This window comes from Zonotrichia albicollis, chromosome 2 (genome assembly GCF_047830755.1).
Source record: "Zonotrichia albicollis isolate bZonAlb1 chromosome 2, bZonAlb1.hap1, whole genome shotgun sequence".
NCBI lineage: Eukaryota > Metazoa > Chordata > Aves > Passeriformes > Passerellidae > Zonotrichia > Zonotrichia albicollis.
Window position 1 is genome coordinate 11488007 of NC_133820.1, and position 16623 is coordinate 11504629.

Below are 16623 nucleotides of genomic sequence, written 5' to 3' on the forward strand. Positions count from 1 at the left end.
AAATCAACCGACCTCACGCTCTGCACCTCGGCAGTGCCCAGAACTGGTTCCATATCCAAGGATAAGTTAAAACCAGCAGGTTTAAACTGCTGGCTCTGCTCTGGTTCTGAGCCAGGGAGATTTCCCCCAGCACTTGCCTGACCCCAATGTTTTCGGTCCTGAGGTTGCTTATTAATTCTTGTCTATAAAATTTTCTTTCTGCCCAGCCAAGATCTGCTCAGCAGGGCAGCCACAGACACTCTGTGTTGTCCTTTAGTACTACAAACTACGTAGAACATATTTACACTTAATTCCCAATACTCATCACCTGTGTTAGACACTGCACTTGTACTCTAAACCAATCCCAAAGTGCCAACATCACTGCAGAAAATGGAGAACAAGAAGGAGAAAGGCTGGACACGCCCAGACCTCCACTTGCCCTCTGGACCCCCGTTCCAAAACCCCCCGAAAATCTATTTTTCAGATAAATTCACTATCATTCTACTTAGGCTGTCATGGCTTGTAATCCTTCATACAAAGTTGGTAATTATTTTTTCCAAGGGCTCAATCAAAGGCACAGGGGTCTGGGGCTCTGTGCCAGGGTCTCTGAGCCCCCTGGGCAGGGGCTGGAGCCCTCCAGGGCAGCCAGAGGGATGTCCTGGGTTCCCACATTGTCCTGCTGTGGTGGTTCTGGGTCTGTGGGCAATTCTGTGGTGGTTCTGTGGGCACACCATCACCGTGCACACCCACTGCGAGCACACCGGCCCAGCCTGTGCCTGTTGTATTGCACCAAACAGTTATTCAGCTGTTTGCACTGGGTGTTTTGGTAATTTGCACTGTTCACATGACTTGTATCCTACCACCTCATGGTCTTCCTCCTTTTCCCCTGCAAGTGGTATCCCTGGTGGTCTCTTCCCTGGTCAATCCTTCCCCCCGACCCTACCCACTTATATCTCATTGGTTGTGGTCCTCTGTCAGACACATTTTCTGAAAAATCCTTTCCTTAGGAGTTTTCCTCCTGAGAAGCTAGGAGGCTTCAGGAAAAAAATGTAAACAATGGTTATCTGCTGCTGTGGGATGCAACAGGTGCATCTGGGATTGGTCTCATGTGGTTGTTTCTAATTAATGGCTAATCACAGTCCAGCTGTCCAGACTGTCTCTGTCAGTCACAAACCTTTGTTATCATTCTTTCCTTTTCTATTCTTAGCTAGCCTTCTCATGAAATCCTTTCTTCTATTCTTTTAGTATAGTTTTAATATAATATATATAATAAAATATATGATATCTATGATATTAAAATATAATATATTATAATATAATACATTATATTTTAAAATATAATATATTTTAATATATTATAATATATATTTTATATATTTTATATACATATTATAATATATTATATTATAATATATTATAATATACAGAACACCAGACACCCTTACATCCCTGTCCCCAGGTTTGTGCAAAATGCAAGAAAAAGGCAAAAATCAGGATGGCAGATTGGCAATGGAAGGAGAGAGATGACAGGAATGAGACCCTGCCCAGGCACGTCACCTTTGGGAATCCCAGACTCACGGAGGAGCTGGGGTGGGAAGGGACCTGCAGGGATCAGCTCAGCTCAGGTTCACCCAGAGCAGGGTACACAGGATCACAGCCAGGGGGCTTGGCCATCTCCAGAGGAGGAGACCCCACAGCCTCCTGGGCAGCTGCTCCATCACCCATGCAGCCAAAGGATTTCCCTCATATTCAGCTGCAAGTTCCCGTGGAATTCCACCGTGATGTGACAATAAATATGCGCTCAGGTGGAAAGACATGCAATGAGTGTGTTCTTCTGAATGGCACATGTGTAATGAAATTCATCCTAGAGAGTTGTTCTTCATTAAAATTCATAGTATTGAAAGCTCTCTAAAAGGTGTAGTACAGAAATAAAACCAAGTGCTGCTCTTCAGCATTCATGGGCTGTCCTTATTCCTTGACTGCCTCACTTGACCTTACTTTGAGTAAACATGCCAATGAAAAATCGTTCTCAGAGGAATCACAGAATGGCATTGAAGCAAATTGTTGCTATCAAATCCTGAAAATGCTCCTGCTGCAGAGCAGCTGCTTTCCTGGAGCTTGAAAATCTCCTGGGCATCAGTTTGGAGCAGCAGCTGGATACAGCAGAGCCACGTCCCCCAGAGCAGGGCTGAGCTCTTGTGCACTGAGCCATGTGACAGAGCACGTTGCTCTCTAAAAATAGCCAAAAAAAAAAAAAAACCAAACTAATGCCATTCTGAGGTGGAACACAAGGATTTTCTCTCAGCAGCTCGGCTCCATTTCTGGCAGCCTGGAGGTTACCCATGGCACTGTTATTCTGTGAGGAAGCGAGGGGTGCAAGGATGGCCAGGCCTGTGAGGGCCCAGGGGCTGGGTCTGCCCTCAGGGCCTCAGCCAGGGCCAGACCCAGGGGCAGCCCCGTGTGCAGCCCCTTGTTTTCCTCACAGACACGTGTGTTTAATCTGTTATCAATTTATCACCTGTTCAATGGCAGCAGCTCAGTGTTCCAGTCAGAATTCACCCTCCAGGACACCCAGCAGAGGGCCCAGGCCTGCCGGTTTGGGAAGGCACAGGGACAGAGGCAGTATTTATTCCCACTTTGAGTGGTATCCACTCTCATTCTGAGCAGCAAAAATGAGTTCAGTGATTTGCCTAAGGTGTACCAAGCCTCATTTTAGGAGCTAAATTGATTCATTTTTTTAAAATTTTCTTTTTTCTCATTTTCTAGAGCCTCAGCTGCAGCCTGAGACCTCAGCAGGTTCACCCCTCTGCTCAGTGCAGGGATCACTGCTCATGATGTGCCTCATTTCACCCCAAAATAAAGGGTTAAAGGCAGGGGAATTGCTGGGGCAGTCCTGTCCATGTGGGGAGCACTGTGACCAAAACAGTGCCTTAAAATCAGAAAGGTGCTGGAGTGCAAAGCAAGAAAGCACAGAGGGATTCCTGGTCTTGCTACATATTCCAGATTTACAAACAAACCCAACTATCTCAGGTCCAAAACCTGTCAAGCTTCAATTGGCTCTCGACCTTTAAGGATTCCTGCGCTCCAGCACAGCCAGAAAAGCTGCCAGGGAGAAGGAGACTGGTGCTGCAACACTGAAACCCAGCACACTGACAGCGTTCCACCACTTCCCTGCAAAACAGGGCATTTCTTCCTGCCAGGAATCACTGATTGTGCAGAGTTCTGAGGTAAGGAACAAACCCAAGGTTTGCTTTGGTTTCCAGTGTTTGAGCAGCGCTGGGTCAGTGGGGATCTCTGCAGCCCCTCCAACCCCAGCCACTCTGATTCTGTAAACCCTCCACTGGGTTTGATGTACACTGAGCTCTGATCCCTGCCATGCAGTGCAATGAATCTGGGTGTGATTGTTTGTGTGTGTGTCTCTGTGTGTGTGTGTCTGTGTGTCTGTGTGTCTGTGTGTCTCTGTGTGTCTCTGTGTGTCTCTGTGTGTGTCTGTGTGTGTGTCAGACCCGGCTGATGTTCTGCTCTGGGTTTGTCCTGGGCACGTGTGCCCTGTGATGGGCGTTATTCCTTCAGGGAAGAGGAAAGGAGGGATTTCCTGTGGCTGTGGGGAATCCAGTGAGCAGCACCTTGCCCACCAACAAACCCTGGAATTTCAGCTGCTGCTCAGCCCCTGCCAAGCAGCCTCCCCAGAGAGCTGGGCACGGCCGGGAGGGTCCCCAGGGGTCCCCAGGGCTGCAGCCACCCTGTGCCACCAGCACCGTTGCAGCCCCCATGCAAACCCAGCAGAGCCCTCAGCGTGGCCAGGGCTGGATGGCGGGGCCAGCACTGAGGAAATCAAACCCCCGGCCCTGCTCTGGCTGTGGATGCCCCAATGGACGCCCCGGCCCCTCTGGCAGTGACCTGCCTTCCCTGTGGGGTGGCAATCCTGACCGGGACCTACCCCACAGCCTGCTCAGAAAATCCCTGTGCTGCCCCCAAAGCACAGAGCAGATGTGCACACACCTCTACATTTTATTATAACCGTCATTTTTTCTTTCATAAATCGCCCAAGTCCACAGCAGTGGATAACAAACACTCCACTGGCTATTTTACCATTTTCACTGGTGTCTCAGGGATGAAGTATCCATGAAGGAGAGACAAATTTAGGCTAAAACTCCAAGGAATTTGTCAATTTATCAGCTGCCTCAATATTTAGAAGCTCCCCTCAGCAATGTTGGTTTTTTTTTCAAAATGCAGCTATTTTAGAGTTGTGATTAAAGCCCATGTGCCCATCCAGCAGTGAGTCTGACTTTCCCAGTTCCTCTGATCCAGATTTTGTCTTGGGCAGGTGGATGACTCAGAATGACTGTACTGAGAATGTTTGGGGTGTTTTTTTCACAGTAAATGTGAATGTTCTGATCCAAAGAACTTATAACTGTTCATCTGATAGATAAGGATTGAATAAGGTCTTGCGATAAAATTGAAAAAAAATTGAAAATATAATAAAAATGAAAGAAGAATATGAAAAAAGAAGAATGCAAATTTCACCTAAGATACCAGCAGAGAGAAAGAAGGTCCAGGGAGAGGTCTGACTTCGTTCAGACAATGTGAGAGTTAGAAGAAAAGCTGAATTGGTCCCAAACTTGTCCCCATCTTGTGTGGTGGCTGTGATGGCTCCCCAGCACCTGCCCCAAGCCTCACATCACACGGTTCCACAGAAATGGGATGAATGAGGCACTGCTGCTCTGCAAATCTGAAAATAAGAAAAGACAGATGGCAAATCCTTTGTGTTTTGGGAGCCTGCAGCTGAGCACAGAAGTTCTCGTGCCTTGCCCGAAGCCCATTGCAGGGCCTGGGGGGTAAATGGGTCATGAAATTCCCCTGGAAATGCAGCACAGGGTGTCAGAACAGATCACAGTGATCCCCTGCAGATCTGATGTCCTGCAACTCTCCTGGGCCCAGGAACAAACCCTCATGAATTAACACACTAATTACAGCACAGAGCAGGGATTAAACACTTTCCACGCTTTGCCCTTGAGTGCCATCAGCGAAACCTCTCAGCAGTGACATCAGGCTCTGCCAGTGTCCCTGAGTGACAAAACCTCCTGGCACTGCCCTGCAAATGTCCCACATGGGATCTCCTGGCGCTGCCCTGGAGTTCTGGAAATGTCCCACATGGGACCTCCATGGTCTCCTTGGTGTTTTGGAAATGTCCCAAATAAGATCTCTGTGGTTTCTGCCCTAGGGTTCTGGAAGATGGGACCTGCTGGCACAGCCCTACTGTTCTGGAAATGTCCCAGATGGGATCTCCATGGTTTCTTGTCTGGTGTTTTGGAAATGTTCCCAGATGGGATCTCTGTGGTTTCTACCCTGCTGTTCTGTAAATTTCCCAAATGGGATCTCCATGGTCTCTGCCCTGGAGTTTTGGAAATGTCCCAAATGGGACCTGCTGGCACTGTCCGGCTGTCCCGGATGGGATCTCTGTGGTTTCTGTCCTGGAAATGTCCCAGATGGGATCTCTGTGGTTCCTGCCCTGCTGTTCTGGAATGCCCCAGGCCTGCAGGGCTGGTGCCGAGCTGGGCTGTGGGGAGGAGGCCCAGGCTGAGCGCGTGGGGCACAGGCAGGCAGTGAAAGCAGTACCCAGGGGAGCTGGGGGCTGGCTCTGCTCTGTGCGGCTGCAGCTGGGGATGCCTCAGTGCTGGGGGCTGAGCTGGGGCAGGCAGAGCTGTGCCTGTCCCTGTCACTGTTCTGGGTGTTTCAGGGCATTTAGACCCCATTAATGTGCCGTGGCCAGCTGAGGTGTGTGTAGAACTGCTGAGATCAGCTGCAAGGCTGGGACTCCTTCATGGAAAGGGTTGTGCAGCCCTGGCACAGCTGCCCAGCACATTGCTGGAGTCACATCCCTGGAGGTGTCCAAAAGCCACGTGGATGTGGCACCTGGGGACACACGGTGGTGACTGTGGTGGCAGAGCTGGGTCGAGAGTTGGACTCAAAACCTGCAGAAATCATTCCCAGCCTTAAGGACCCCTAATTCTGTGATTCCCCAGAGCTGCATCCATCCCAGCACAGTCTGGGGTTTGATTCCCAGAGCTGCATCCATCCCAGCACAGTCTGGGGTTTGATTCCCCATTAGATCCATCCCAGCACAGTTTGGGATTTGATTCCTTAGGAGCTGCATCCATCCCAGCCCCTGTGGAGCGCAGGGGGATCCCTGCCCTGCCAGCCTCCATCCACCTGAGCCCCTGGCGCTTCCTGAGCCAGGAAATCTGTTTGTGGGGATATTCTTTAATGGATTTGTTTTTCCTGTGGATTTCTCCCACCACTTGGCAAAGCCTCTGCAGATTTTGGTGTTTGCAGTTTGCCCTTACAGAATGTTCCAAAGATTAATCCTGCTGAGGGAAAATGCCTCCTGTGCCTGGTTTTAGATTTGCCACCTGTGACGGGGTTTGCAGGGGTGCTTGGATGAGGGAAGAGATGAGGATCTGACTCCATGTTTCACAAGGTTGATTTATTATTTTATGATATATATTTACTGTATGTGTTTTGTTGTATTGATTAGTATGCTGTATTCACATTTTAATAGTATGGTATATGTAGTTTGATAGTTAAAATGTTACTTTTGTAGTTAAAATAGGAACTATGCATGTGAGATATTTTTAAAAAAAAGGAATGAGGTACTCACACCAGATAGCAGCCACAGGACATCTGAATCTTTCAGAGAAAGAGAATTTATTGCCCCATTTTCAGAAGAAATGAACTTCTTCCTGCCTCGCTCAGCCATGGAGACACTGCAATGATTAAGAGGAAGAAGTTGACAGTGAGCAGGCAGAATCCTGTGTTTGAATGGAATTTATGCATATATAGATTGAATACATTATATTATATTATATTATATTATATTATATTATATTATATTATATTATATTATATTATATTATATATCAACCTTCTGAGAACTTAGAGTCAATTTTCATGTCTCATCTCATCCTAGAGACCCTCCCAACACTGCAACAATTAGTGAAGGTGTTGGCCAAGAGCAGGGGGAGGTCTCTGAAGCCCTCCTTGGGTATAAAACCCTGCTTCTGGGCACTTCTGCTGCTCCTTTCTGCTCCTCCTTTCAGCTTCAAAACAGCCAGGGGAGGGATGATATGTGCCCAGTGGTTATTGTTATGGGGGTTGATTTTATTATCCATGATATTCATTATTTTATTATACATATAATTTTTATTATACCTCAGAGTAGCACAAATTCTGGGAATCAGAGCCTTGGGGTGAATCCATGGCTGCCCTGTGCAGGGCAGCAGAGCCCCCAGACCAGGGTGACTCACCCTGGGAGCAGGCAGGAATTGTTCCATCCCCACTCATCTGAGGGACGTGGTTTCGCTGGGGGAGTGATGGATTCAGGGTAAGAAAACGGCTCTGGATAAATGTTGGAAAAGAGAATCATTTTAATGCTGGGCCACTTTTCCCTCCAGCAAACAACCACAATTAACGATGCATTTTTCTGAAAACTGGGGTTTTATCAGGTGCCTGACCCTGCCTCTTGTGTTTTTATTTTTCAGGAGAGATAATTTCCTTCATTAGCCCAAAGGCTGGAGCTGGGAGATAAATCTTTACAGAAAACAGAAGAACCTTTTCTCTATAAAATGTGCTGATGAAAAAGCAGCCTCTGGTCACACTTGGCTCCCTCTTTGATCAGTTATTCTTTTAGGGATCCTTGGGGCGCCACAGGGCAGTCAGCAGGGGAAAGGTGAGTTTTTAAGGGAAAATACACGTGCAGCCAAAAATCCCAGAAATTCCCCAAATCTCCACAAGCCTGATGGATTCTCCTCAAGCCTGATGGATTCTCCTCAAGCCTGATGGTTTCTCCTCAAGCCAGGGCTTAGGAGCTCTCAGAGAATCCATCACACTCGAGACAGCTCAGCCACCTCAATGGCATAAAATCAGCAGGAAGGCTTCTGAGGCGGTTTTGGAAACAAAAAAAAGTTTAATTAAAGGGAAAATAACAAAGCTCTTAGAGAGAAAAACCGAGCCAGGGGCAAGAGGTTCTTGCTCCTGCTAAAACACCCCACAAAAGCAAATATTTCCTTTGTTCTCTTCTTTTTCTAGCAAATTACCTAGGTGGGACCTTTTGGCCTCTGTCCAATGGGCAGCCCCAGGTCTGAAGTGAAGTCCCAAAGATCCTGAGTTGTCTTTTTATCAAATCAAGGAGACAAATATCACAAATGCATATTTTATGATTGGCTTTTCTCAAATATTCAAATGAATATTAGATGTGTTGTGTTAGAAAGTTATGCTGTGTTAATTCTTTTAAGTAGTGTGTTAAATATAGTTTTAGGCTATAACAAAATATTAAAATAGGAACTATGTATGTGGGATATTTTTTAAAGAAAGGAATGAGGTACTCACACCAGACAGCAGCCGCAGGACACCTGAATCTTTCAGAGAAAGAGAATTATTCTCCATTATCAGAAGAAATGAACTTCTTCCTGCCTCACTCTGCCCTGGAGACGCTGTCAGGATCCAGAGGAAAAAGCTGATGATGACCAGACAGAATCCTGTGTTTGAATGGAATTTATGCATCATGGATGAGGTGTATGAATATGCAACAGGTTATTGTTTTTAAGGGTTAATCCTCTGTTAACGTGGGGCCTTTTTTGGGCTTATTTTGCCCAGAATGAGGTACCTGAACTGTCTGTAACTCTTTGGTTTTATGGTCTCATATTGTCCTAATCCAAATTGTCCAAATTATTATTACTGTAATTATATTGCTATTTTTATAACCATTTTATTACCATTAAACTTTTAAAATTTTAAAAAAAAGTGATTGGCGTTTTTCACACAGCTGTGTCCCAGGTGTGCCCAGGTGTGCCCAGGTGTGCCCAGGTGTGTCCCAGCCCTGTCCCATGGATTTCCTGTCCCAGGTGTCCCAGCCATGTCCCATGGATGTCCCATGGATGTCCCATGGATGTCCCAGCCCTGTCCAGGTGTGTCCCAGCCCCACGCCCGTCTGTGCCCCAGCAGCCCCCCGTGCTGCGCCCCTGCAGCAGGCATTGCAGCACTCTCACTGCCACAATCTGTGCCTGGATTCCTCAGTCACAGCCCTGTGTGCTCCCTAAGGGCCGGCCTTCTGTGCTGCACAGCTTTTCAGGAGCTGAATGTTGATCCCATGGGTTCTCTGCCCTTTTCCAACTCTCTGTTGCCCCACTCCACACTGGTTTTCATTCCCATTTATCGTCTGCTCGTGCTCCAGGATCTCTGCCAGCGTCCCTTGGGCTGCCCCTGCGCCTCTGTGAGTGCTCCCAGAGGAATGGTCACCCTGCCCTTACCCTGCCCTGGTAATTCTAAACCATCTGTTTGATTAGCCTTTAATTTCCTCCCCTATTCTCCCCGATTTCTCACTATGCTGCTGACGTTAGACTGCTCCAGGAACAACAATTTATAACAAAGAACACGGTAAGTGCCAAACCTGGTCACCCCATCCATCACTGCCTGTGCTTCCCCACCGTTTGGAGAACAGAGCAGCCTGTGCTTTCATCTGCCTTTGCTGAATGCAAATCTCTTCTTGCCTTTCCCATCCTCCTCTTTGCTGTCCATGCTTGTGCCATTTCCTTCTGTAAACCATCACTTCTGGCTTTTTCTCTCGACAGGGATCACCCTGTTCCTGCCTGGGGCAGTGTTTGGGGTCTGTGGGGAGTGTTTGGGGTCTGTGGGCAGTGTTTGGGGTCTCTGGGCCCACAGACCCCAAACACTGCCCAGAGATCTCAAACACTCCCTATAGACCCCAAACACTGCCCACAGACCCCAAACACTGCCCAGAGACCCCAAACACTCCCCATAGACCCCAAACTCTCCTTATAGACCCCCAAACCACCACCCACCCCAGGGGACTCCTTGGCCTCCTCCCCAGAGGGGGCTCTGGGTGAGGCTGGGTCCAAGCCCAGCCCTAGAGCTGCTCAGTGGCTGCTGTCTAAAGCTTTGCACAGCTGTGATTGAACCTTGACATGATTTAATCCTCCAGGAGGGAGGCTGGGAACCCAAACATATTTATAGAAATATATAAATTCATTATCTTTATAAATATAAATAAAGCTATATAAAGATATATTATAATATTATATATTATTATACATTATATATTATAATATATTATATAATATATATTACATAATATATATAATATATAATATATAATATATAATATATAATATATAATATATATAATATAATATCCTACATATATTATATAAATATATACAATGTATACAGATTTATATAATACAAAATCGTTCATTTATATAAATATATGATTTCATAATTTATAAAAATATTATATATGTAAATATAAAAATATATAATTATATAATAAATATAATTATATACTTTATATTATAATATATTATATTTTATATTATCTATTATAATATCTTGTGTAATTATAATTGTAATATATATAACATATTATATTATATTATATTATATTATATATAATATATAATATAGATGATATTATATATTATATATTATATACAATATAAAATGTAATGTAATATAATATATATTATATCTATAAAAATATAAAAAATATAAATATATATGAATTTAAATAATATAAATTCATTCATTTATATAAATATATAAATTCATTATGGCAATGGCTAGACTGAGAGGTGAATCAGCATTATTGCCTGCACAGACAGGCAGCTGCAACAGCAGTGCAATATCTGAAACCAGACTGAGGCAGTTCTGTTTACACCAGCAAAGCCCATCACTGAGCAGAGATTGATGCCTCCCACCCAGACCCGGGCACTTCTCTTTGGCCCAGCCTTGAGAGGTGGCCTTGGGGGCATCCCAGAGGGGATGCTGGGAGATGCCCACATTGAGAACCTGGGGCTGGGACCACCTGGCACAGTGGGAGTGTCCCTGCCATGGCGGGAGAGTGGAAAGAAATGAGATTTGACATCTCTTCCAATGCTAACCATTTGTGATTTTATGATCTTTCCTGCCCCCAGGCCAATTCCCCCATTTACAGAGCCCACCCCCAGCAGCACCCCCAGGACTCTCCCCTCCCTCAGGAACACTTCACATCAGCACAGCAGGGCTGAAACAGAGCCAGAGTTTATTACCAAGGCACCTTCAGGGAGCAGCCCCAGCACCACAGCAGAACCCAGCCATGGGGAGGGACAGATGTGCAGCAGCCCCCGCGGCGGAGCAGAGGCACGGGAATCCCTGCTCTGCTCAGCACTGGGGCGGTACCACGGCCCAACACCACAAACTGCGCTGAGCACGGGGACAGACGGACGGACAGAGGTGCTGCTGCAGAGGGGTCACGGGGAGCGCCATCGCGGGGAGCCCCCCAGCCCCGGGGGCAGCAGCAGGGGCAGCAGGGGCAGCAGCAGCAGCAGCCCGGGGCAGGGCAGGGCCCGCGCAGTGCCACGGCTCTGGGGCGGCACGGTGCCCTCCTGGCCCGCGGACGATGATCTCTTTATCCCGGCGTAGTAGCGGGCCACGGCCGCGTTGGGGTTGCCCCGGGCGGGGTCGAACCACATCTGGATGCAGCGGCCGCTGCCCCGGCGCTCGGGGCTGAGCCTGAAGGAGCCGGACCAGATCTTCTCGCACAGGTCCTGCGGCCGCGGGAACACCTGGTGGAAGGGCCGGCACTCGGAGCCCCAGGGACAGCGGTTGGTTCCTGCGGGCACGGCAGCGTGGCGCTGTCACAAACCCCAGGGGGAGCACAGCCCTTCCCTCCTGTCCTTCCCCTGACAGAGCAGGGCACCTGCCCATGGCCCACGGCCACACCTGAGCACTGGGGCTCAGTCACCCTCCTGACACCCCAGAGAGGTGAGAGGGTCTCGTTCCTGTGCCTGTGATAATCCCGGAGGTGTTAGAAAGTCCCTTTTCTCCCAGCCCTGCCACTGGAGAAGCTGAGACTCCTCAGCTCTGGTTCTCAATGTTATTTATTTTCTCTTATCTATTCCATTATTTCTCTGACCTGCTGAGATCTGTCCAGCAGGTTGGGTTGTGGCACAGTCCCTGCCCTTGGGGTAGTGTTGGCTTTTTATACTAAGAACTACCTGTACTTTATTGACAATAACTTCCTAATACCTATCACCTATGTTAGACAGTCTGTCTCTAAACCAATTCAGAAGTGCCACCATCACAGCAGAAGATGGAGGGCAAGAAGGAGAAGGAGAAGGAGAAGGAGAAGGAGAAGGAGAAGGAGAAGGAGAAGGAGAAGGAGAAGGAGAAGGAGAAGGAGAAGGAGAAGGAGAAGGAGAAGGAGAAGACACACCCAGATTCCTCCATCTTGCCTCCTGAACCCCCATTTTAAATCCCCAAAGTTCTACTTTTTCACCCTGTGATAAATTCACTGTCATTCTACTCAAACCCTTGTGACCTGTAACTCCTCACACAAAGGTGGGACTTGTTTCCATGGGCTAAAATCAAAGGCACAGGTGTCTGTGACTCCATGCCAGGGTCTCTGAGCCCCCTGGCAGGGTCTGGAGCCATCCAGGACAGCCAGAGGGATGCCCTGGGCTCTGACAGGAGGGCTCCTGGCAGCAGTGGCACTGCCAGTGACCCACCAGGGGTGAGGAAAGGCTCCCAAGCCCACCAACCTGTGGCCCAGTTCCAGCCCTTGTGCCAGTTCTCCTTGCAGGTGAGGGCGTCCCTGCAGTCCTGCCACCACTCCTCGCAGTCCTCCCTGCACAGGGGCACGTGCAGGATCCTCTCCTTCCTCCAGCTGCTGTCAGCCTGCAGGGCACAGGGCCAGGCAGGTGTCACCTGGGGGCTCTGCCACACCCAGATCCCCCCATCCCTCCTGGGGGAGCACAGCTGGGCCCAGAGGAGCCTCAGCCCAGCACAGGTGGGTCCTGACGCAAGGAACTCCTCCATCAGTCACAGGCCAGAGAAGCCCTTGGAATCTTTCTGTCCTGTGGGAAAAGCTGAGGCAGCCTAGATATGGCAGAGAAATCCTTCCCTGGCAGGGTGGGCAGGGCTGGGATGAATTCCCAGAGCAGCTGGGGCTGCCCCTGCATCCCTGGCAGTGCCCAAGGCCAGGCTGGGCACTGGGGACAGTGGGAGGTGTCCCTGCCATGGCAGGGGGGGCACAGGATGAGTTTTAACGTCCCTCCCAACCCCAGAGTCCCAGGATTGCTGGGTGTGAGCCCACCTGCTGGATCCAGGGCCCCAGGTTGGGGGAGCACTCGTACAGGCACGTGTCCTGGATGAAGTGGCGCTTGCACTGGGGCGGCATCACCCCGCAGTGGTTCCAGTTGAAGTTGTAGAGGTAGGACTGGTCCTTGTGCGCCTCCAGGCTGGTGTTGGCCGTGCAGCAGGCGTTGTCCTTCCAGGGGGAGCACTGCAGCACAGAGGGGACAGGCAGCAGCTCCAGGGGCGCAGCCCTCAGCAGCCGCAGCACTTCGTCCTCTGCAGCAAACTCTGGGTCACTGTGGCCTCAGGAGCTGGGCACTGCAGCGAGGCAGGGCTGGAGCAGCAGATCAGCTCCTCAGCAGGAACTGTGCCAGCCCAGGAACAGAAACAAACCCCTTTCCTGTGCCGAGGGGCTGGGGCAAGGCAAGGAGGGTGTCCCACACTGAGGGAGCGCAGGAGAGCCTTCCCTTCCCTTCCCTTCCCTTCCCTTCCCTTCCCTTCCCTTCCCTTCCCTTCCCTTCCCTTCCCTTCCCTTCCCTTCCCTTCCCTTCCCTTCCCTTCCCTTCCCTTCCCTTCCCTTCCCTTCCCTTCCCTTCCCTTCCCTTCCCTTCCCTTCCCTTCCCTTCCCTTCCCTTCCCTTCCCTTCCCTTCCCTTCCCTTCCCTTCCCTTCCCTTCCCTTCCCTTCCCTTCCCTTCCCTTCCCTTCCCTTCTCCCACTTTGCTCTGGGGTACCCCAGCCAGCTGTGCCAGCCAGGTGTGCCAGCCCAGCCCCGCTCGTACCTGCTGGTAGAGCTTGCCCTCGGGGCCCGGCTGGCTCTTGTGGTGCTTGGCATCCATGCAGACGTTCAGCAGCGGGTCCTTGCCCGCCTCGGCTGCCAGCGGCACCAGGGCCACCGCCAGAGCCACCGCCAGCGCCACTGTCATCCCGGGAACGGGCTGTGACAGAGGGGACAGCGCTGGGAGAGAGGGGACAGAGAGGGGAGTGAGGGAACAGAGGGGGGACAGAGCTGGGAGAGAGGTGACAGAGCTGGGAGAGAGGGGACAGAGAGGGGACAGAGCCAGGAGAGGGGACAGGGCTGGGCACAGGGAACAGAGGGACAGCCCAGGAGTGTGTTTGTCGCGGGCAGCAGCAAGGGAGGTGCTGTGCAGCCGGGCACTCCCCGGGAGCTGGCAGCTCCTCCAGGGACAACACCGCACATCTTGATGGCCCCAAGGACACGGAGCAGCCCCCCAGGCAGGCGGCAAGGTCGGGCACCGTTATCACCGGGACAGCAGCACCGTGGAGACAAACAGCCCCGGGAGAGGCTCTCCATGGGGACTGGGGTCTCCGCCAGCCCTGAGCCAGGACAGGCGCTCGGGGACACCCGCTCCCTTCGGGCCCTTCTGCCTCCCCAGGGCTCCAGAGAGCAGCTGCCAGCCCCAGACCCTGTGCTCCAAGGCAGGGGAGGACAGGGATGTCTGTCCTGGGCTCAGGGAGTGCAGGGATGTCAGGGATTTCTGTCCTGAGCTCAGGGAGTGCAGGGATGCTCAGGGATGCTCAGGGATGTCAGGGATGTCAGGGAGTGCAGGGATGTCTGTCCTGAGCTCAGGGAGTGCAGGGATGTCAGGGATGCTCAGGGAATGCAGGGATGTCTGTCCTGAGCTCAGGGAGTGCAGGGATGCTCAGGGATGCTCAGGGATGTCTGTCCTGGGCTCAGGGAGTGCAGAGATGCTCAGGGAGTGCAGGGATGTCAGGGAGTGCAGGGATGTCTGTCCTGAGCTCAGGGAGTGCAGGGATGTCCCTCCTGAGCTCAGGGAATGCACCAAACACACACCTTGTGTGGGGCAGGAGCTGCAGGAGGCCCATGGTGACTTCAGGACTATGCTAAGACAGGAAAACATTTTCTCTATCTGTGTCTGAGACTTGGACACCCTCTCCTGAAGCTTTCAGTGGAGAGCTGAATCACCAGAGAATCACAGAAGGCCGGAAGGAATCTCAAAGCCCATCTCATTCCACCCCTGCCATGGGCAGGGTCACCTCCCAGCACCCCAGGGTGCTCCAGCCTGCTCTGATCTGAGCAATAAAAGACATTTCACACACTGTGCCTCGGCCTCCTCTGCCTGCCCAGAGGCTGGCACCAATTTTATAGTCATTTTCTAAAAAACCCAAAAAACAACCCCACACCAATCAACCAACAGCAAGACTTAACCAAGAATATTCCTTCCCATTCCTCGTTGGCACAGCACAAGGGCCTGAGCCAGACACATTTTAAGAAGAATTTTACAAAACACAGAAGCAAGACAAAGCATTTACAGCATTAAAATAGCACAAAACACCCCAGAAAAAGCAGCTACAAGCCTGAGGAGACAGACACAGAAACCTGAGAGCTGGGAAGTAGCTCACTTGCATTAGAACTGCATTTATGCCCCCAAGTCAGTCAGCCTTACCAGCCTGGAAAGCCTCACCCTCTCTCCAGCACTCCCAGGCAGCCCAGCAGCTTCTGGGGCAGCTTTAACAGCAGAGCTGCTGGCACCGGTGCTGCCCTGGGGAGGAACTTCCCCCTCTCTCTAAGGAGCTGGTGCCAGCGTTTGCCAGCACAGGGACAATGTTTGGGTGGCAGCTGGCTGCTCCAGCCCGGAGAAATCCAGAGTTCCCTTCCCAGAGCAGGTGTGTGCCCAGCCCTGGCCCTCACCACAAACCCTCTTTGCTCCCCTCGCTGGGATCTGCCCATTGCACAGAGCAGGAGAGCCAGGAGGGACTGACCCAGGGCTCTGTTCATGGAACAGGCCATGGAAAAACTGCAAAAGGCAGCAAATGTCACACAGGCTGCTCCTCAGAGGGAAAATAACAGCTCCCACCACAAACCAGAAATGCAGGGCTGAGGGGGAGCAGTGCAGCTCCTTGGAACCCCTGGGCACATCACTGGGGCTGAAAGCTTCACCTGAGCCCCTGCCCTCAGCATGGGGACAGACCTTCCTCCTGGAGCAGCCTGCAGGCTGATTTGCTCTTGTCTTCACTCACATCTTTTCCTCACTCACATCTTTTCCTCACTCACATCTCTTCTTCACTTACATCTCCTCTTTACTCACACCACTGCTGTTTCAGGGATGAATCACCTGCCTGAGGAGCAGACCCTTCTGAATTTCATGTGTGAGCACTTTGGGCTCTGGGAGACCCTGTTTTGGTGATCACAGAATCCCTGAGGTTGGAAGAGACCTCCCCACCTTGTCCCCAGCCCAGGACACTGAGTGCCACCTCAGGGGACACCTCTGTCACAATCTGCTTGTAGGAGCAGGGGTGGTGATGGTTTGTTAATTGATATCAGAGTGCAAAACCAACATGGAATGGGGATTGCAGTGATAATCAAACCAAATGCACTTTTATTGAATGACCACAGCAAATGAGATAGAGGGAGAGAAAAAAGAGAGAGAGAGGGGGGATATACAGCTTCCAAACACAGAGATGAATTCCTTTGGCCCAGTCTGGCTGAGGACCTGCCTGTTACATTGGGGAGATCTCAAAATCTCTGGTTA

General features: G+C 50.4%; 2 protein-coding genes across 3 annotated transcripts in view; both read right to left on the reverse strand.

Moving 5' to 3' along the window:
* Window positions 1–16623, reverse strand: part of TIMM10B (translocase of inner mitochondrial membrane 10B) — a 99767-nt gene that overhangs the window by 74525 nt on the left and 8619 nt on the right. The window lies entirely within an intron of this gene.
* On the reverse strand, window positions 11252–15726 carry LOC141728319 (folate receptor gamma-like). Of its 2 annotated transcripts, none has more exons than XM_074536214.1 (5): window positions 15538–15726; window positions 13891–14046; window positions 13130–13318; window positions 12576–12711; window positions 11252–11647 (listed from the first exon to the last, which is right to left on the reverse strand). In XM_074536214.1, exons 2-5 carry the CDS (start codon window positions 14032–14034, stop codon window positions 11286–11288), a joined length of 831 nt encoding a protein of 276 aa, XP_074392315.1. In that variant the 5' UTR covers window positions 14035–14046; window positions 15538–15726; the 3' UTR covers window positions 11252–11285. The 2 variants fall into 2 exon arrangements, with proteins under 2 accessions (XP_074392315.1, XP_074392316.1); XM_074536215.1 differs by having other exon boundaries at window positions 15556–15725.

Coding starts and splice junctions, on each gene's coding strand:
- LOC141728319 (XM_074536214.1), bottom strand. CDS start 14,034: ATGACAGTGGCGCTGGCGGTGGCTCTGGCGGTGGCCCTGGTGCCGCTG. Junction 13,319..13,890: donor AGGGCAAGCTCTACCAGCAG/GTACGAGCGGGG, acceptor TCTGTGCTGCAG/TGCTCCCCCTGGAAGGACAA. Junction 12,712..13,129: donor TGGGGCCCTGGATCCAGCAG/GTGGGCTCACAC, acceptor TGTGCCCTGCAG/GCTGACAGCAGCTGGAGGAA.